The 19,966-nt window shown below is 55.9% G+C and overlaps 1 protein-coding gene across 5 annotated transcripts; it reads right to left on the bottom strand.

Annotated features, from left to right (window-relative positions):
* Positions 1–1,865: 1,865 nt before the first annotated feature.
* On the bottom strand, positions 1,866–18,846 carry RBCK1 (RANBP2-type and C3HC4-type zinc finger containing 1). 5 transcript variants are annotated; one of them, XM_053200129.1, is made up of 13 exons: positions 18,683–18,846; positions 18,091–18,180; positions 16,864–17,008; positions 12,030–12,123; positions 11,686–11,884; positions 10,401–10,522; positions 10,105–10,278; positions 8,788–8,948; positions 7,529–7,640; positions 4,606–4,785; positions 4,013–4,111; positions 3,563–3,667; positions 1,866–2,573 (listed from the first exon to the last, which is right to left on the bottom strand). In XM_053200129.1, exons 2-13 carry the CDS (start codon positions 18,110–18,112, stop codon positions 2,493–2,495), a joined length of 1,494 nt encoding a protein of 497 aa, XP_053056104.1. In that variant the 5' UTR covers positions 18,113–18,180; positions 18,683–18,846; the 3' UTR covers positions 1,866–2,492. The 5 variants fall into 5 exon arrangements, with proteins under 5 accessions (XP_053056104.1, XP_053056103.1, XP_026925575.1 ...); XM_053200128.1 differs by having other exon boundaries at positions 3,563–3,706; positions 18,679–18,845; XM_027069774.2 differs by having other exon boundaries at positions 3,563–3,706; positions 18,683–18,845.
* Between the last annotated feature and the right edge of the window lie 1,120 nt (positions 18,847–19,966).

Genomic DNA, 19,966 nt, shown 5'->3' with positions numbered 1-19,966 from the left:
GGAGGCGATGCACCCAGAGGGTTTGGGGACACTGCACCTCCCTCCCCTAAGCCTTGCCCCCTGCGTCTCTTCCATTTTAGTTTGGGGAGTTGTATCCTTTATAGTCGGTAAATGTAAGTAAAGTGTTCTGTGAGCCCTTCTAGCAAAGTATTGAACCCGAGGGGGTGTTGTAGAAACCCTTGAGTTTGTGGTTGACCGGAGAGAAGTGTGGGCAGCCTGGGCGCCCCATGTGCGGCTGCATCTGAAGTGGGACCGAGTTAACCTGTGAGGTCTCCAGGTAGTGTCAGAATTGAGTTGTATTGTTGGGCCAGTTGGTGTTGGAGAACTGGAGAAGCGGTCAGAAAATGCCACGTGATAGGCGAGCAGAGGGGGAAATAGTGTAAAAACAACAGCCGACTAAAGTGTGGGTGGGGGGTGCCTGGCTGACTCCGCTGGAGGACGTGCGTCTCTTGATCTCAGGGGTCGTGAGTTGGAGCCCCACATCGGGTGTAGAGCTTACTGGGGAAAAGTGTGGTGGTTTTATAGAGATGAAGTAGGTCATGCCAGTGGAAGGGGACTTGGGGTTCAGGCCAGGGACAGCTCTGAGCCCCAGAGAAGGGAGCTGGGACTGGGTGTGAGAGAGCTAATGGTGGCATGATGGCTGGTGTGTCACTTCCTGGCAGTGTGAGCTGCTCTGAGTTGCACCGTCCCTGAGACTCAATGTCAAGAACAGTAAAATAGGGATAGTCCCATCCCACATGGGCGGTTTAATGAGACGAGCTTTGTGGAAATGTACGAACTGTGAGGCGCTGGGAGTGTTTTAATTCGGTGGGTGGGGGTGAACGTTTATTGATCCATAAACGCCTTTAGCCAGCCCGGAGCTAGGACCCCCAAGTTCACCCAGGGAGCGGGCGGTGCCTGCAGGGAAGAACAGGCCGGAGGCTTTTGCCAAATCCGACCAAGAGACCATGGGGCCTGAGGCTCAGCCTGGCTTTATCTTCTTTCCCTGCCCCGCCTTCTCCTGCAGCCTTCATTCCTGTCCTTACAAAGGCCCTCCAGTTGCTCGGAGTCTTTTCTCCAGACTTCCATGTGCTGGGATCTGCCCAGCAGCCTTTGTGAGCCAGCAGGCCTGTGGGCTTGCCTCCAGCTTCCTGCCTTTTAAGCGAGTGGCTTTGATGCCCGCCCCAGACCCTCAAGGAAGATGTGTCGCCTCTGGCAGGGGCTGTGAAGCCCATCCTCCGCTTCCTGCCCATACCAGCAGCAGCTGCTCTTAGCAGCGGGCTTCCTCTCGTCTTCCCCTGCTCTGGGAGAGACAGGCTGTCCCACAAGTCCACGGGGCCTCCTGCTGCTTCCTCGGGCAGGTGGCTCGAGTCCAAAGCCCATGGGGTTTGGTTGCAAGTCCGCCCTGGTGAGCTGGCACGGGGCTGTCTGTGGTCAGGGCCCCCGGAAATGGGCTGTCCCCTTGGGAGTAGAGGCATCTGCACTTGACCCACAGTAGGGAGCACGTGCAGCCTGCCCATCTAGGATCCTTCACCCGCTGGCACGGAAGGTGCTGGAGGCCAGAACCTGGGCCAGCCCCGCACCCCTCCGTTTGTACTCCTGACCCTCTCTGCTTGGCTGCAGTCAGACTCTGCTCTGTGCACCCTTGCCACCCTGCAAACTGCCTGTCCAGCTGCGATTGGCCCAAGAGCATCCTGCCCCTCAAGGTGGGCACAGGGGCGCCTAGACGGAGCGAGGACCCCAATGCTCCATCACGCCTTCACTCCACCACTGACAGAGGCCAACCTATCAATTTCCCGCTGCAATTCCCAGATGGCTGGGGATCCCGCCTGCGCGTAGGGTCCCAGCCCACCGCCCTTTCACTCCCTCTCACGACATCATACTCATCCCTTCCTGAAAAGCCATTTTAATTAGCTTACACAGCAGCAAAGAGGGAGCCGTGGACGATGAACCTGATGGGCTGTGCTTTAGAAACCGCCAGGTCTCTCTCGGGGCTCTGAACAGGACTAGCAGCAGTTCTATAAGAGGCCCCAGGCCTCTGACCGCAAATGCAGGGAAAAGCCGGCCCCGCAACGCTGCTGGCGAAGCGGTGGGCTACACGTGTTCAGCAGACGAGGGTGGTGGAAGCGAGTGTGGACTCACACGAGGCTCTCAGAGATTCCATCCTGCAAGACCTCTGGCCAGGGCCGTGTTTAAGTCTGGGTCAGGCAGAGTTCCAAAGAGCCACAGAGAAGAGCTGAGAGGTCTGGCCAGCAAGCCCCAGAGGGAGGGCAAAGGCACTGGGGCAGATGCAGCCAGGGACAACACGCACTGGGAGCTCAGGCTGCAACATCCCTTGCAAACAAAGCCATCCACGTAGCTCAGGGGCCTTGGTCTCCACAAGGCCTCCGTCTCAGCCAAGCACAACGGGCATCTCCCAGGCCACAAATGAGAGCCAAAGCACCAGCCCTGTCCCACAGCAGCATGGGGATGGATGGGGGGCTGGGTCAGCATGGGGACCGGACCATCCTCAGCTAGTGGCAGTTCTGACAGCTGGGGTGGCAAGGAATCCCATTCACCCGGCAACGGCAGCCCCCACTGGTGTCTCCTGGGCCCTAGAGGATGGGGAGGAGAGAAGGTCATGGCAGTGAAAACAGTGCCCCGCCCCCGGCCCGCCCCGCTGCTCCATCACACCCTCAAAGCCCTGCACACCCCCACTCCGGCCCTTCGCTCGGGCAGGGCCGCCTGCCACGAATGGCTTTCTTGGCCTCAGCTACCTGGCGGAGGCAGTCAGTTAAGATCTTTCTGGGCTCCCGCAGCACCCCTAATTACAGGGTCCCAGTCTGTGCTCCCCTAGACCCAGAGCAGGCAAGGGACGTGATGGCTGTCTGCAAATCCTGGGTGGGTCAGCACATTGGCAGCTTGAGAGACGCTCCCTCTGCCTCCGTCCGTCCCGGGGTCCACCCGGATACAACTACGAGCCCCCGACCCCAGGAAGTCAGCCCTGATAAACACAGCTGCCTTTGGCGGAGCCCTTCCCTTGCACGCTTTCATTTGGTTTTGAGGACAAGCCTGCAAGACGCCTGCCATCATCTCCATTTCACAGATGAAGAAACTGAGGCTCAGAACAGCCTAACCACACAGCCGGCGTGCACCAGAGCCGGGGACCCGCTCTGCCTCCGGGCCCAGACTGAATCCTCACTCACTGCCCTCTAGGGTGCGGTCAGCAAACTTTTTCTGCAAAGTGCCGCTTCCATCAGGTGTCTGGGGCCATCGGGTCTCGGCCTTTGTAGTGCAAAAGCGGCCACGGACGGTACACAACGAATGCGAATGCACGTGGCTGTGCTCCCAGAACACGCTGCTTGTGGACGTGAAACTCGCGTCTCGCATCATTTTCACGTGTCACACCAAACAACTTCTTTTCTCGATACTTTTCAACCGTTTAAAAAACGTAAAAACAGTCCTCACTTTACACACTGGACGGATCCAGGCAGGGAGTTGGATTTGGCCCAGGGGCTGTTCCCCACTCTGGGGGGAGGCCCACGGGCACCTCCCCGTCATGCTCCCCAGCCTCTGCTTCCCCCCACGCGCCCCCAAGACTCACCCCAGGCCCCCAGCGTGGGCCCTTGGTGACCCAGCAGATTTCGGTGTGGCAGACGGTGCAGCGGATCCAGTCACAGCCGTCCTTCTTCTGCACCACGATGCGGCACTGTGGGCAGTGCATGGCCTCGCCCTGCTGCAGCATGGACTGGGGCACGGCAGGTGCCAGCCTTCAGCCGGGCTGGGGCGGCTGCCGGCCGGAGCCCTCTCTGACCCCTGGCCCACCGCAGGGACAAACCGGCTGGCCCTCTGGGGGTGTGGGGTCACTCTCCTACGCTCTTCCGCCTTTTGTAGACGCGCTCCCCGCTGCTCACCCCGTGACCGCTTGTTAACCAGTCCCGCTTCTGGATGGCCGTCGTGACCAGCCCTTTCTGAGAACTGAGAAGCCCCCAGCCTGCGGACCGAACCCTCCCAGAACCCAAATCCCCAGGCCTCAGCCTTGACCCTGCCTCACCCTGAGCATCTCTGTTGTCTGCCTGGCGGCCACATCGTTCTGAGCCCGCAGGGCCAGGTCGTCCTGGTACTCCTTGCAGTTCATCTGCTCGTGGATGGCCTGTGGCGGGCGAGGGGCTCAATGTGAGAAGGCTCCAGACCAGTCTGGAGAGACCAGAGACGGGCATCGTCTCGTCTGGTCTCGAGACCAGTCTCATTAGGGGTCAACCACTGAGACGATGAGGGCGGGGAGCGGCCTGAGGTCAGGGTCCGGCAAGACTCAGTCTGGGTTTGGGGTCCGGGCTCAATTCAGGACAGGGGTTGAGCATCAGTCTGGGGCCAGGGGCGGGCTGGTGTGTGACTAGGAGGCCAGGGTCAGGGCTCAGTTTTGGGCCGAGGCTCAGGCTAGGCTGAGGTTCCATCGAGAGCCAGGGCTCGGTCCAAGGGTCAGGCTCAGTTTGGGGCCCAGACCAGGCCCCACCACCGACATGCGGCTGTCCGTGGTGAAACGACCAGGCTGGGGTCACAGCTCCCTTGCCAGGAGAACATGCACCGAGGTGCAGTGAGCTCCGGGCAGGACTAGGGTGACTGGACAGCGTGGGCCCCTGTCCCCACCTTACACAGCAGGCAGTTGATGCGGAAGCACACTGGGCAGGTAAACTCGTTGACATCATCCTCAAAGAAGCACCATCCCTTACAGTCCGGGGTCTTGCAGTGGTAGCTGAAGGCACTGCGGTTTTCCGCGATGGAGACGCCCAGGTCCAGAAATCGCTGGTAATCCTCGGGGGGCAGCAGCTGCCGAGAGGCCACAACCTTGTTTGCTCGGGGTTCAGAACAGCTGACGAGGGCCCGCCCAGCCACCAAATATCCTCCAGGAAGCCCTCGACCCATGAAGTCCAACCCAGCCCTGCTCAGTGTTTAAAAACTCCATTCAAGGGGCGCCTGGGTGGCTCAGTTGGTTAAACATCCAACTTTGGCTTGGGTCATGATCTCACGGTTCGTGGGTTTGAGCCCTGCATCGGGCTCTGTGCTGACAGCTCAGAGCCTGGAGCCTGCTTCGGATTCTGTGTCTCCCTCTCTCTCTCTCTGCCCTTCCCCTGCTGGCACTCTGTCTCTTTCTCTCTCAAAAATAAAAGCATTAGAAAAAAAAATTTTTTTTTTAAATAAAAACTCTCATTCAAAAAGTGGATTAGAAGTTCTGGAGATGGACGGTGGTGATAGGTGCACAATGTGAGTGTACTTAATGCCACAGACCTGTACACTTACCATGGTAAAAATGGGGGGAAAAAAGAAAAGAAAAATGGTAAAAATGGGAAATTCTGTTATGTATATTCTACAATTTAAAAAAAAAGGAAAAATAAACAAAAATAATAACCAGCAATGCTGGCGAAGATGTGGTTAAACTAGTATCCTGGTACATCACACTGGGAGACAGCCGTGTGGCAATTATGTTTCAACAAAACTTCTCTGACCCTTTAGGACTCACTCCCCATCTACAGGTTCACCCCAAGAATGTACAAGAAGAGACACCATTCAAAAAGTTCTTGAAGCATTCGTTACAAATTGAGAAACTGGAATTATTAAGAGAAGAGATACAAGCAGGATACATGCCATAGAGATTTATAATAACCCTCAGAAAAGTTCTATAGCAACATAGCAAAAGGTGTATCTATGCTGGTCACAAGTAAAAATCATGCCTACATTCCCCATGTTGATTGGGGGCTGATTACGAGAGTTACGTCTGTCAAAATTCACCCAACTGCATGCTTACAATGGGTGCTTTTTATTGCCTGCAAAGTTCACCTTAGTAAAGCTGATTTAAAAAGGAATAAAATCATGTCTGCCCACAGACACCAAGGGAAACGGAAAAAATGTATCCGGGGATTTTCTGAGATGTGGGGGTTGTGGGTGACTTTTCTCGTTGATTTCTGTTCCGGTTCTATGTGGTTTAGGCACGTTTTTTGTAAAGATAAACTCCACTGCGTCACCCTGCTGATCTCTGCCCCTTTCTCCCTCTGCCACACCTGAGCATTCTGAGTCTTGGGTCAACTCCCAAGGCCTCTGGGGAAGCACGGGGCCCTGCGGCCCCCTGGAAGGAGCTCTGGCCCCATCACAATGCCCTTGGCAGGGGTGGACCTCAAGGGAAAAACCCCTGGATGATGACGATGGGTGCCGGGACATCTGGAAGGACTCTATGTCTGGGGGCCTTTCCAGGCCCGAGTGAGAAGGCCTCAGCAACCACCCAGAGCCGCCCTTCCCCGGTGCCCCACAGACAACAGATAAAAACGAGGCTGTTCTTGGATGTGGGGAGAAGTTCCCCAAGTTCTACCCTTTCTGCCTCCCCTTTTGGAGCAGAGGTAGACCCCTTGGGCTCCAGGAAATATTTGGTGCAGTCAGGGACGTTCTCGGAAGCAGGATCCTAAGGGAGAGGCAGGAGGTACAGAGGTCTCGCGGATGTGCCTGTTGGGGGGAGGGGGGTCTCCCATTTGGACCTCAGCCACTTTGACCCTGCCTCCATGTTTTGGTCTGGGAACCCCAAGATGCCCAATTCTGAGAAGGCCAGTCCCGAGCAGTTTAAAAACCACGAATCAGGCCCAGCAGTCGATTTTCCAGGGGGGGAAATGGAGACTCCAAGAAGGGTGGGATCTTGATGATAATAATAATAGTAACAGCGAACACACTCGTGCAGACGTGTGCAACACCGGAATGGATTGCTGGAGAAAGGGCCCCGATTTATTCATGTCTCCCTGACTCCACACCCTTGGATGGTGCCCTCGCGGGGACTATGGGCTCGAGCATGCTCACTGGGATGGCAGCAAAAAGAGCAGACGCGTGGCAAGGACTCTTGCACTGGAGCTCCCTGCTGGCTGCTCCGGGACCCTGGAGGCCACCAGCCCGGGAGCAGGCCTTGACCAGCCTGCCGGTGGGTGACAGAGCAAAGCGGAAACAGGCCCAGCCGCCCCGCCATTGCAAATAAGGCCATCATAAATCAGCCCGTGACAGCTGATCCACCGGCTAAACCCACCTGGGACCAGCCAGGCCCAGCTGGAGCTAGAAGAATCATCTGGCTAAGTCCAACCCCGATGACTCACTTGCAGATTCGTGAACTAAATAAACAGTGGTTGTTTGAAGACACTACGTCTGGGATAACTTGTCAGGCGGCAAAAGCAAACGGATGCGAGGGCTCACCCATTACTCTGAAGTCTTTTACACACACACTCTACTATATTCTTCGCAACCTTCGAAGAGGATAACTGCGACCCTAGCTGAGATGAGAAAACCAAGGCACGGGGTGAGGATCTGACCGGACGTCACCCAGGCCAATGGCCCCAGAATTTCCCCATTCTTAAGGGCTCTGCTGTCTTTCCTTCCCAAGAGTGCTTTCTTTACCGCCTACTTCCCCCAAGTCCCGTCCTGTTCACTGCTTGGCCCTCAGCAGCCCACACAGAAGGCTCCGGATAAATGTGTGCTGAGACCGGTGCCCCCAACCCCATCCCCACCTGCCAGCTCAGGGTGCGCCCTCCGCCCCTGGCCTTACCGCCCGGATCTCCCTCTCCAGCAGCTTGCCCGAGCACGAGTACGTGTTGTCAATGAAGGGGCAGGAGACCTCGGCCTCCTGGCTGTTGCGGATGGTGCCCTGCAGACACTCCCTGGAGGGGGTGAAGGGCGGGAGGGGGAGGTTAGGGTCATCTGAACCCCATCCACCTGGATTCCACCCCTCACGTAGTGAGGCCTGACCCCAGGTGGGCTTCTCTTCAATTCCCCTCTTCCTTCATATCCCTCCCATACACCCATCTCCAAAGCGTCCACTTCTGTGCACCCCACAGCCACCCCCCCCCCCCATTGCTCTGGTCCAAGCCCCCATCACTCCTTGCCTGGAGCAGAGCAGAAGCATCCTTCCCCGGTTCCCTGGGCCCACCTCGCCCTCCGACACCATTCCCAACACACTGGCCTCACAGTCCCCAGCAGCCCCCCATCCGGATCCGCCCAGAACAAACCTGCTCGCCTCACTACGGCTCACAAGAGCCCTGAGGACTTGCCCTCTCTAACTAATCTCTCGGTCCATCTCTGCTCCAGCCACACTGACGCCTGCTTGGCCACAGACAGGCCAGGCACACCGCTGCAGCAGACCCTCGGGTCTCTGCTCAAATGCTACCCCCTTAGGGGCTCTCCTGACCCGCTCCTGGAGCAGGGCCCCTGTTCTTTGATCAGAATCCACTAATCACAATCCGCTGGTGCTTAGCATTTGACACAATTTACAATTCCATCAGCGATTATTCGATTAATATCAGACTCTCTCCACCGGAACGTAAGCTCCAAGGAGGCAGGAACTGAGCTTCTTTGTTCCCTCCTGGATCCCCAGGCCTGGCACAGTCCCTGGCACCCAGGGGCCGTGCGAACGTCCGCTGTGGTGAAGGCGGACATGGTCTGCACAGCCCAGGACCGGTGGCCTGGCGGAGCCTCAGAGGACGGTCTGCCCACCAGCCAGGCGGAGAGCGGGGCTGGCTCAGTCTGCCGGCGCTAGGGCCTCAGTGCCCTTAGCTGGGCCTGCCGCAAAGAGCGGCAAAGGGCGCAGGCTCTGGAACCAGAATGCCTGAGCAGTGTGGCCTTGAGCAAGCGGCTGGCCTCCGAACCTCACATTCCCCCTCTGCAAAATGGGGAGACAGCGCCTACCTCGCAGGTTTTTGTGAGCGTCCAATGAGATGTAAGCGCACAGGCCCCACCCACTCTCAGCCCTCCGGTAATCGGCGGCTGCGACAAACGCTGCGTTGCTGGGGGTGGGGTTGGGGGCCGCACCTGCAGAAGGCGTGCAGACACTCACGCAGCACCACGGCATCGCCGGGCGCCAGCACCAAGTAGCACACGGGGCACTCGGTGGGCTCGGTGTTCAGCACCAGGCTCCTCTGATCCAGCTGGACGTGTTGCAGGTAGTTTCCCTCCTGCTGCTGCTGCTTCCGCTGGGCACACGGGGCGGGGCCGCGGGGCGGGTCAGGGTCTCGGGGGAGGGTCAGACCAGGAAGGGGGCAGGACCAGGGGGCCAGGTCAGACCCCGGAGGCGGGGCAAAGCTGGGGGAGAGTCAGGATCCCTGGGTGGGGGTGGAGGTGGCCTGGCAGTGGGCGGGAGACGAGATGATGGGAAGGATGGGGCCAGGGCAGGAGGGGAGGCGGGGAAGCCAATGACAGGAGGCGGGCCAGGCAGAGGCAGGTTGGAGCTGCAACCAGGGGTCAAGCCACGAGAGGGAGTGATGGCAATAGTGAAGGGAAGGAGTCTGAGGGGGTAGTCTGGGGGTCTTAAGAGGGTTCACATCCCCGCCCAGAAGCAGGGCGGGGGGTGGTGGAGTCGGAGCCCGTCAAGGTCACAGAGTGGGTCAGGGGTATGGGGGTGGTGATAAAGCTAGAGAGCAAAGCAAGACCGGAGAGAGGACGGGGTCTGGGCCAAGGTTGTAGGTAAGACCACGAATGAGGTCATGGCTGGGGTGGGGCAAGGGCAGCACTGGGTCCGAGGAGAAAGCAGGTGGGGGGCATCCAATCAGAATGGGGGACACTCAGGGTCTGGCATCTGTGTAATCAGGGCTTGTGTCAGGATCGGGGGGGGGGGGGCATAACTACGGAAGGGGCAGGACAGAGGGCGGGGCCAATCTTACAGGGAGCAGTGAAGGGCACGGTCCAGGCTCCTAGGAAGTCAGGGGTGAACCCCAACGGGGAGGGAGGGGGTCGGGAGTAGCAGGGTCCAGGGTGAGGTCATGTCTAAGTGGAGCAGTAACTGTCACAGGTGGATAAGGGGAAGGTGGATACGAGCGTGGTCGGAAACAGGGTGCGGGAGTCACAGCCTGGGGCAGTCGTGTGCACAGTGGGTGTGTGTCAAAGCTAGGGGCGGAGCCACAGCCGAAGTGGGGGCGGGGCATGTGATCACAGCCTGGGAGCAGGGTCTCAGCACTTAAGACCTCCAGGAGAGGGCGGGCCACAGTCAAGTGCGGGGTCAACAGCAGCGGGGGGGTCAGGAGGGGGCAAGGCAGCCACGGGGTTGGAGCGGCAATGCGGAGGTGCCTCCCGTCCCACCGTACGCCTCCCCGCCCGGTCCACAGGTGTTTGGTCCGAGGCCGCCGCGCCCACCTGCTGGTACTGGCGCAGCGCCTCCTCCTCGCCCGCCAGGCGCGCTCTCTCCTCCTCGTCCGGCTGGTACGAGGCGGGAACCTGGTAGGCCTCAGGCCGCGCCCGGCAGCACATCTCGCAGCCAGGCCTCGTGGGCTTGTTAATGAAGGTGCAGCCGGGGCACTGCCAGCCCACCTGGGGGCAGAGTCGGAGGGTGTGGGGCTGAGCACCGCGCGGGGAGGGGTCCGGGAGCGTGGAGGCGGAGTCGGGGGCGGGGCGCGCGGTCAAGGTCGCGCGCGGAGGTGGGGGCGGCTTACCGGCGGGGGTTCGGGCGCGGCTTCGGGCTGGCCCCGCCCCGGCTCCTGGGGGGCTCCGGGCTTGGTGGGGGCTGGCTCCAGGGGGCCCCGGGGCTGAAGCGTGAGGTCCTTGAAGCCCAGATCTAGGGAGGAGGATTTAGGGGGTGGCAGATCCACGCATCCCACTTGGCGCACCTTCTGTCAGCCGCGCGCCCCGCACAGCTCCGCTCCTTCGTCTTCTCCCTCCTCCCTGGGGGAGTCTCCAGCTCGGTTCCCCAGGTGAGCCCAGACCTGGCTGAGTGTCGGGCTCCCACAAAGTCAGAGTCCCTCCTCCACCCGTGAATGCTCCCGCGTGCTCCCGGCTTAAAACCCCTCCGCCTAAAGACAGGCCTCCTATGCTCAAGTTATGCACCTAGAGGGACAAACACTTCTGTCCTGCTCCTGCCAAATCCTGAATCTGCAACCGTTCATGAAGGGCCATCGGACAGAAAAGTGGGAAAAACAAAAACAAAAAAACTGGCTGGAGTCTTCAAGTATCAGGACAGTCACCGGAAGACTAGGGCACCAAAGACTGAAAGACCCTGGGAGACACGACGCCATGGCCAGGTCTCCTGCTATAAAGGACATTAGTGAGACAACTGGTCAAATCTGGGTAACATGTGTGGATTAGATAACAGTACTTTATCATTGTTGGTTTCCTAAATTTGGTAGCTGTATGTGGTAATGTAAGAAAATGACCCTATTTTAAAGAAAATGCACACTGAAATTTTTAGGGGAGAGGGATACATCATGTTTGCACTTCAGAACCGTTCAGAAAACAGAAGTATTTATGCATATAAAAACAGTTGTGTATAGAGAATGATAAAGCAAAGCAGTTGTGGTGAAATGTTAATATTTGGGGGAATACACGCGAAAGGTCCTTGGGAATTTGTTATGCAATTCTTTGTACAACTTTGCAACTTTTCTGTCTGTCTGAACTATTTCCAGATAAAAATTTTAAAAATTGAGAATAAATGCTATTATTATCATGGTATCCAATTTACAGATTTAGAAACTGAGGAGTGGAGACAGGAAGGGACTGGCCCAAGGTCACACAGCTGATAAATGCTGGGGCCGGGGGCTGGACTCAGCCCCTCTCCCCCAGACCACCGGCTCCAGAAATGGCTCCCTCCGGGGGGGGGTGTCCTTTGTGCACTATGGATAAGGTCCTCCTGGTGAGAGTTCCTGACCAAAAGTCCACGGACTCTGCTCCCTCTTGCCCTGCGACCTCAGATGAGTCCCGTGCCACTCAGAGGCAGAGTCTCACCTTCCAGCATCCGCAACTGCCTCTCCCGCTGCAGCTCCTGAGGGTTAAGTGAGGTGTTGCAGGCTGACAGCAGGTAGAGGTAGGCGCTGTCCCCATTCCGCCGCACCCCATGGGAGTGCAGGGTTTCCTGGTCCCGGGCCAGCCGCTGCCCAATGACCCACTGCTGTAGGACGGGTGGAAAGCCGTAGTCCAGGAATACCTGGCGGGGACATGGAGAGAGGGAGAGGGGAAAGGGAGGACCAGAGTAAAGAGAAGTGGACGTAAAATGGGAAGCGTCTGCCCTGATGTTTCCCTTTCGTGTACCCCCTCCACTTCCGCCTGCACCCCCCCTCCCCCCAACTCACCATGTCCTTGAGGGAAGCCACTGTCATGTCCGGACGCACTGTGAGCCAGATGGTGACTGTGTGCATCTGAGCATCCTCCACACTCACCCACAGCCTGCGGAGAAGGTCACAGGTCCAACCTCAGCCACCAGCTGCTGGCACGTACCTGTCTGCACGCTTGTGCACGCAGCTGCACGTGTACATATACACGCGCACGCGCCCACAGACGCCCAGTCTGGGTTAGGGGGCCTTTCCTGGATTCCCGCAGCCCTGTGCTTCCTCCTGAATCAGAACCCGCTGCTTAAACCCCTGCGGTGGCTCCGCGCTCTTCTGAGAATCCAATCCGGACTCACTGCGGCACACGAGGGCCTCCATGATCCGGGCCCCTCCTACTCTCCAGCCTCCTGTCATTCCCTCCTTTGCTCTTTAGCCAAACCACCGATCGTTGTTATTTACTATATGCCACGATGCTTCAAAGCACTTAATATGTTTCTTTTTTTTAATTTTTTTAAACATTTATTTATTATTGAGAGACAGAGCATGAGCAGGGGAGGGGCAGAGAGAGGAGGAGACACAGAATCCGAAGCAGGCTCCGGGCTCTGAGCTGTCAGCACAGAACCCGATGGGGGGCTTGAACGCACAAACCGCGAGATCGTGACCTGAGTCGAAGTCGGACGCTTAACCGACTGAGCCACCCAGGCGCCCCAGCACTTAGTATGTTTTAGCCCGTTTAATCCTCTCCACAAACCCAGGAGGCAGATACTGTTGTCACTGCTGTTTTACAGATAAAAACACAAGGCACGGACAGGTTACTCTGAGGCTACCAAGTATCACTGAGACTGTGAGAGGCAGGACTTCAACCCAGTGTTATTCCAGAGAAACACCAGCTTTCTCAAGGAAGGACCCTTCAACATCTCTGGAAGATCAAAAGCACGAAAGGGAAGGGCTACGAAATAAAAAACCAGAACTGGATCCCAAAGGACACAGACACATCAGAGCACAGAACAAGAACAGCAAGAAATAATCAGTAAATGAGGACGAGTTCCTGGAAATGTACAAAGTGACTCCGGACTAACCTAACCTTTAGATCCAACTACAAGTTCACAAGAAAAACTGGAGATACTAAATGACACCCCGAGGTGGCAGTTAATAAATCCAGCATGTGGGGGAATCCTGGAGGTCCAAGACCAAGGTTCTTAAATTAATGGCATAAAAATAAAGAGGAGGAATTAAAAAGACAAGATTAAGAAAGGATACATGTCGGGGCGCCTGGGTGGCTCAGTCGGTTGAGCGTCCAATTCCGGCTCAGGTCATGGTCTCGCAGTTCATGAGTTCGAGCCCCGCATTGGGCTCTGTGCTAACGAATAGCTCAGAGCCTGGAGCCCGCTGCGGATTCTGTGTCTCCCTCTCTCTCTCCCCCTCCCCTGCTCATGCTCTGTCTCTCAAAAATAAATAAATGTTTAAAAAAAAAAAAAAAGAAAGAAAGGACCCGTGTAGATCTTCTCTGGCTCCTAATTGGAATAACCCAACTATAAAAACTGTCAATGAGATAATCAGGGAAATTATACTATAAACTGTATTAGGGGATTTTAAGGGATTATTCTTAATTTTTTAGATGTGATAATGGTATTGAGGTTAATAAGCAAGTCACAGGGAGGTAATGTACAGGCATGGTGACTATCGTTAACATTTCTGCCTCATGTATCTGAATACTGCAGGCAATAAACACTAAAAGCTCTCATTGCAAAAAAAAATAATAATAAGGGCGGCTGGCCGGCTCCATTGGTAAAGCATGTGACTCTCGATCCCAGGGTGGTGAGTTCAAACCCCATGTGGGGTATAGAGAATACTTAAAAAAATAATACGTAAGTATGTGAGGCAATGGATGTTAACTTGCTGTGTTCATCACTGCACAATTACATACATGTACCAAGTCATTATGTCGTGCATCTAAACTGGTTCCGAGACTCGATTTCCAACGTGTGGATGGGAAGAGGGAGGCTCCTGCAATTCTCAGGCACCAGCAGGGCGTCCTCCATTTCAACTCAATTCTGACCCGATCTACCCAGAAACAGCAGCAGTGTCCGCAGCTTGAGGGCTCAGTCCTACGAGACCGCCCCCTCTCAAATGGCAGTCGTAAGCCGGTACTGAGTCATCGGATACAGAATCGGGAGTTCCAACAGCCCACTCCTGGGATTCCATTAATCTGCTAGAGCAGTTCACGGAACTCAAACATTTTGCTTACGAGACCACTGGTTTGTTATGGAAGGACACAATTCGGGGACAGCCCGATGGAAGAATCTGGAAGAGATGCACAGTGCGAGGCACACCATCCGGGAAAGGGTGGTAGCTTCCCTGCCCTCTGGAGTGCTCTAGCGTCCCCAGATCTCCACGTGTTCACTAACCCAGAAGCTCTGTTTTCAGTTTTTATGAAAATCTCATTACATAGGCGTGACTGATGAGACCACTGCCACTGGGGACTGATTCTACCTCCAGTCCCCGTCCCCTTCCAGGAGGTCAGGGGGATGGGACTGAACACTCCAACCCTCTAATCACACTGGCTGGTTTCTCTGGTGAGCAGCGGCCCCCATCCTTAGGTGATCTAGGGAGGTTCCAAAAGTCACCTCATTTGCACAACAAAAGGCACCTTTACCACTCGAACAACATAAGAAGTTCCAAGGAGGTCTGTGCCAGGAAAGGACAAAGACCAAGAAAATATTCCTTATTATAAATCACAAGATCACAACACCTTAAACTAATACAATGTCCTGTGTCCATTACAGCTCGGTAAAACTCAAAAAGAAGATTGGGCACGAATGTTCACAGCATCATTATTCACGTTAGCCCCCAAGCGGGAAAACCCCAAATGTCCATCAAATGATCAACAGAGAAAATGTGGTATATTCGTACAATAGATTATCATCGAGCAACAGAAAGGAATCAAGTTCTGATACGCGCCACCACACGGATGAATCGAGAAAACATGAGGCTAAGTGAAAGGAGCCGGACACAAGAGGCCACATGCGGTATGATTCCATTTCTGCGAAATGTCCAGACGAGGCAAGTCCCTGGAGATAAAAGTAGATTCGTGGCTGCCTAAGGCTGGGGTTGGGGAAAGGGAGGGAGATGAGCAGAGACTACAAATAAAAGCACGGACCGGGGTCCTTTACAAGGCGATAGAAAGTTACTAGGCAGCAATGAAAAAGCAGGGGTGGGGGGGGGGCGGGAAGATAAACACCATGATTCACTGAGTGAGTGACATGTGCCAGGCATTGTGCTAAGCATTCCGAGAGCAATTCAGTCTCCTGGGGAAAGATGACCAGCCTCCGTTCTCCCTTGCCTCTACTTGCTAACAGAAAGCCTGAGTTCTAGTTGGATGCCTGGTCGTGTTTCGCAGCCTCCCTTCAAGCCGAGCATGGCTGTGAGAATACCTTCTGGTCCACAGGAATTGATTGGAAGAAGTGTGTGCAACTCTCTGAGCTGTGCCCTCAAGGGTGGGAGCGGGGGTCCCTCTTCCCTTCTGCAGAGGCCGCTTTTGGCCAACAGGCTTGAACGGCAACTTGAGTGAGACAGACAGAAGGGGCCACAGCGGCCATCACCGCGCTGAATGCAAACAGGCTCATTAAGCGACCCACCTCGAAATATCCCTAAGCCCCCGCTGACAAAGGGGTCACTCACACCAGGCACAGTGGCCAAAAAAGGGGAAACTCCAAACGTCCCCATATTCTCTCATTCTCCCCTGTAGCTCTAGCCCCCACAGACAGTCCCTGCTTGCTGTCCTGCCCACCGCTCCCTGGTGGTGTCTTCAATACAGTTCTATCTCTTTTGTTCTGCGCCTGCACAGCCAGCTTCTACCCAATTGGGTCGCCCCACATTTGGGGGCCCCCATCTGGCTGGGAGACACCACACCTTCCTCCCTACCGGCAAGAACGCTGATGGGATGGCCGGAGCTGGAACAGCCATTTTAGACCATGAAGCGAACCGCAGAATGGAGCCCATGAATGGCAGAGCAACAAGACAGAAGCCTGAGTCTCCGGGGACTTACAGGAAGCACAGCCCCCACATACAGACTGCCTGCCATCAAATTTATTTCTGCCACCGTTACTATGTTTTTTCTGTTATATGAGGACTAACATTCTATATGTGTTGTTTTTTTTTTTAATGTTTACTTATTTTTGGAAAAAGAGAGAGAGACAGAGCACGAGCAGGGGAAGGGCAGAGAGAGAGGGAGACACAGAATACCCAGCAGGCTCCAGGCTCTGAGCTGTCAGCACAGAACCCAACACCGGGCTCGAACTCGCAAACCAGGAGATCGTGACCTGAGCCGAAGTCGGACACTTAACCGACTGAGCCACCCGGGCGCCCCGAGGACTAACATTCTAATACACCTTCTAACAATCCTATGAGATGGCTATTATTGCCTCATTTTTAAAATCAAAAAACCTCTGAAAATTCTGAGAGGTGAAGTGACTTGCTATAGATCTCACAGTGGATGACAGACAGAGCTCGGGTTTGAAGCTAGGTCTCCTGACACCAGAACCTGCCATTAAGAATAACTGGCGAGAGGGGCACCTGGGTGGCTCAGTCGGTGGAGCGTCCGACTTCGGCTCAGGTCATGATCTTGTGGTCCGTGAGTTCAAGCCCCGCGTCGGGCTCTGTGGTGACAGCTGGGAGCCTGGAGCCCGTTTCAGATTCTGTGTCTCCCTCTCTCTGCCCCTCCCCCGCTCATGCTCTGTCTCTCAAAGATGAATAAACATTAAAAAAATTTTTAAAAGGAGAATAACCGGCAAGAATATACTGCGGCCCACTGGGTTCCAGGAAGCCCTAAGACTTAGGCCAGTCGTGCCCTCCTCACCTGATGTCCTGTGTTGGGGAGACCTCAGGCTTCAGTTGCACACTCAGGGGCACCCGTTGCTCTGCCAGCCAGATGGCACACTGCACTGCCACGTGTTCATCCCCGCCTGCCACTGCTCGGGTGAGTCTCAGGGCCATCTCCTCGGCTGAAATCCAGTACAATGGAAGCAGGTTAGCACACGGTTTATTTTCCAGGAGCTGGGGGAGAGGGAGGTGGTGGTCCCTTGCACCTACTGCTTCCTCTGTCTCCCTGGTGAACTCCTACATATCCTTCAGCACCCAGCTTAAAAGTCCCTTTCTCTGATACTCCCCATTCCCCCTCCCTGTTCATGTAGTTCTATTTGTCCTTCAGACTCCCAGGCCCCCAAACTTCCATTCATTTATGTGACAAGGATTTACTGAGCTCCTACTGTGTACCAGCCACTGTCCCAGAAACTGGGATTCGGCAGTGAATAAGATAAACGGGTCCCTGTGCTGACGGACCTCCCGGCCCAGCAAGGAGATAGACAACAGAAAAAAATTCAGGTTGTGATCCACGCTGGCAAGGAAATAAACAACATAAGGAGATCAGGGAAGGCCTCTAGGAGGAGGGGACACTGAAGCTGAGACCAGGAGAAGCTAGATGTGTCCAAATCCAGTTAGGGAAGAGTATTCCAGGTGGAGAGAAAGGTCAGGGCAAAGGTCTTGAGCCAGAAATGATTGGATGGGAACAGAAAGAAGCCAGTGGGGCTCCATCAGAATGACCAAGGGGGTGAACGGGGTAAGACTGTGAGGTCAGTGAAGCCAGAAGGGAACTGTGGGCTAACCGAGGGCTCTGGCCTAAGAACACAGAGGGACACGGGGTGGGTTTTGAGCAGGGTGATGACATGACCTGACATGTTCTACAATGCTGGGTGGAGGGGGCAAGAGGGGGCGCAAGGACCCCTGGTATTTAGGTCAACTGAGATCTGTCTCCTGCACCAGCCTGAGAGATCTCCTGTGTTCTCTGGGAGCTCTCCACCCCCATCACAACACAGTGCTGGCTCGTGGTGGCCTCAGGGACACGCCATAGTTGAAGGACTAGCCCCTAGAAGCAACCAGGCCCCAAAGAAGGAAACTGAGGGGCAGGTGGATAGAGGGAGGGTGCAGTTAAAGCCACCTTTCCCACCCTTCAGGGCAGGGGAGGCCAGGTCCTGCCGGGGCCCACCGCCTAAAGGAAGTTTCCCAGCCGCTTCCAGGCTGTGCCCACCTTTCTTGGTCTTCTCGTCCATCTGGCGTGGTTGCGCCCATGCCCCCAGGCGGGGGCAGCAGCTCCGGAGAAATGCTATCCCTGGGTCACCTGGGAGAGGGCGGATGACCACAAGTAATTCAGTCCCGGCCGGTGGCCTCCGGCCCGGCCCGAACCCTCTTTATGCCTTGGTGTCCCCGGATGGGATCGGGTAACATCACAAGCACCCGAGACCGGGTATAGGAACGGGCTGGGACCCTGCGTGGGAGGTGAAAGGGCAAAGGGCACCGAGCCAAGCCCACAATGGGCGACAGAGGAAGCGGGACAGACCTGGTGCAGGGATGAGGGTGACGCCGCACAGCCGGGCGCTGTTAGTCCCTGGGGAGGGCCCTCCCCCCAACTTCTCGCTTCTGGGAACACCCCTGGCGCCGGGGATTGCAGCCACACTCCCTCCCCTGCGGGGCGGCCCCAGACAGTCGGGAGGGGAGGGGAGCAGCTACGGCGAAAGGGAAAGTGAAAGTGGAGGCCCCGGAAGTGGGGCAGCAGACTGTCGGGACATCCGGACACCCTCCCCCCCAACCGCCCGGCACACCCGGCGGCGACTGGCACCTACGCAGTCCCCGGCGGCGCCCGCCCTGCGCCGGGGTCGCGGTGGTCCGTGGTGCTCAAGGACCTTGACCGCGGTGACCCCCGTTGGGCTGATCCGGGACTCCCCGACCCTCACTCACCCGGCAGGCAGCGCCCGCACCGCCGCGGGAAGGGGCGGGGGGCGGGTCTGGAGGGGAGGGGCGGGGCAGTGGCCGCCGGGGGCGGGGATTGGACGGTATGGGGGCGGGGCTCAGCCCTGCATGCTCACCGGCACCCAGGAGGGTCAGCCCCATCCTCAGCTCCGTTTGCGGAAACACAAACCGAGGCTCTATCCGCATTAGGCTCCTTGCTTCTCCTTTTGGCCCCAACAGGGCCCCTGCCTGCTGCCAGACAGTCCCTAGAGTGTAAATCAAACCGCGTCACTCCTCCAAACACTCCCGGTTCTTCCCAACACTCTCATAGCAAAGTAAAAACCGAGATCCTCTCCACAGCTGCAAACTGCCTCCCCTCCTCTTACTACTTTAAGCCTAAAAAATAAAATAGCCAGTTATTTTCCAAAAAAAAAAAAAAAGGGGGGGGGTGGTTATTCAGGAATAGCCAAGAGTTGCAGTTTGGGACATTCAAGCTGTGAAAAACCATGGGCAAATCTAACAACGCATAGAAACATTACTGAGATGGAGGGATTTGGGAGGCATGTTTTGAGCCAAAGTCCATTGGAGAAAAGCAAGAGTTCAGGGTGATGACACTTTCTCATTGGCTGAGTTACAGAGGTAGTGAATTTCTTGTAGGAGATCCAATGCACATCTTTTCCCTGTTGGGCTTGTAGTTGAGTCTTTCCTGTTGAGGATTCTGTTGGGGTATGTAATTGACAATTCTTCCCGTAATAGACCTCCGCAGTGGTATCTGTCAGAGCTCCCCTTCCTGGATTCCCCACTCCACTTCCGGGAGGAATGTTCAACCCATGGCTCACTCCACTCAAACCCACTGGCCTCCTAGGTCCTAGAATAAGGCAGACACACTCCACCTCGGGATTTTTGCATGTGCCATAACCCCAGTATCGTCATGGCTTGCTCTCTCCCTTTAGTTTAGTCGTTACCCAAAACTCTTCCCTGTTCACTCTATCTGAAATTTCATACACCCACATACATCCAGCATTTAATTTTTTTAATGTTTATTTCCTGAGAGAGACAGACAGAAAGATAGACAGAGTGTGAGCGGGGAGGAGCAGAGAGAGAGGGAGACACAGAATCCGAAGCAGGTTCCAGAATCCGAATCTGAGTTGTCAGCACAGAGCCCAATGTGGGGCTCG

Source organism: Acinonyx jubatus, chromosome A3 (assembly GCF_027475565.1).
Source record: "Acinonyx jubatus isolate Ajub_Pintada_27869175 chromosome A3, VMU_Ajub_asm_v1.0, whole genome shotgun sequence".
NCBI classification, from domain to species: Eukaryota; Metazoa; Chordata; class Mammalia; order Carnivora; family Felidae; genus Acinonyx; species Acinonyx jubatus.
The sequence above is the reverse complement of the archived record's forward strand: the minus strand, read 5'-3'. Positions and strand labels throughout refer to the sequence as shown.

What these genes read in the sequence shown, in the direction of transcription:
- RBCK1 (XM_053200128.1), bottom strand. Translation starts at nt 18,112, where the DNA reads ATGGACGAGAAGACCAAGAAAG. An exon ending in GGACGAGAAGACCAAGAAAG is followed by an intron (nt 17,009 to 18,090) that starts GTGGGCACAGCC and finishes ACTGGATTTCAG; the next exon opens with CCGAGGAGATGGCCCTGAGA. An exon ending in TGGCTTCCCTCAAGGACATG is followed by an intron (nt 11,885 to 12,029) that starts GTGAGTTGGGGG and finishes TGTCCCCGCCAG; the next exon opens with GTATTCCTGGACTACGGCTT.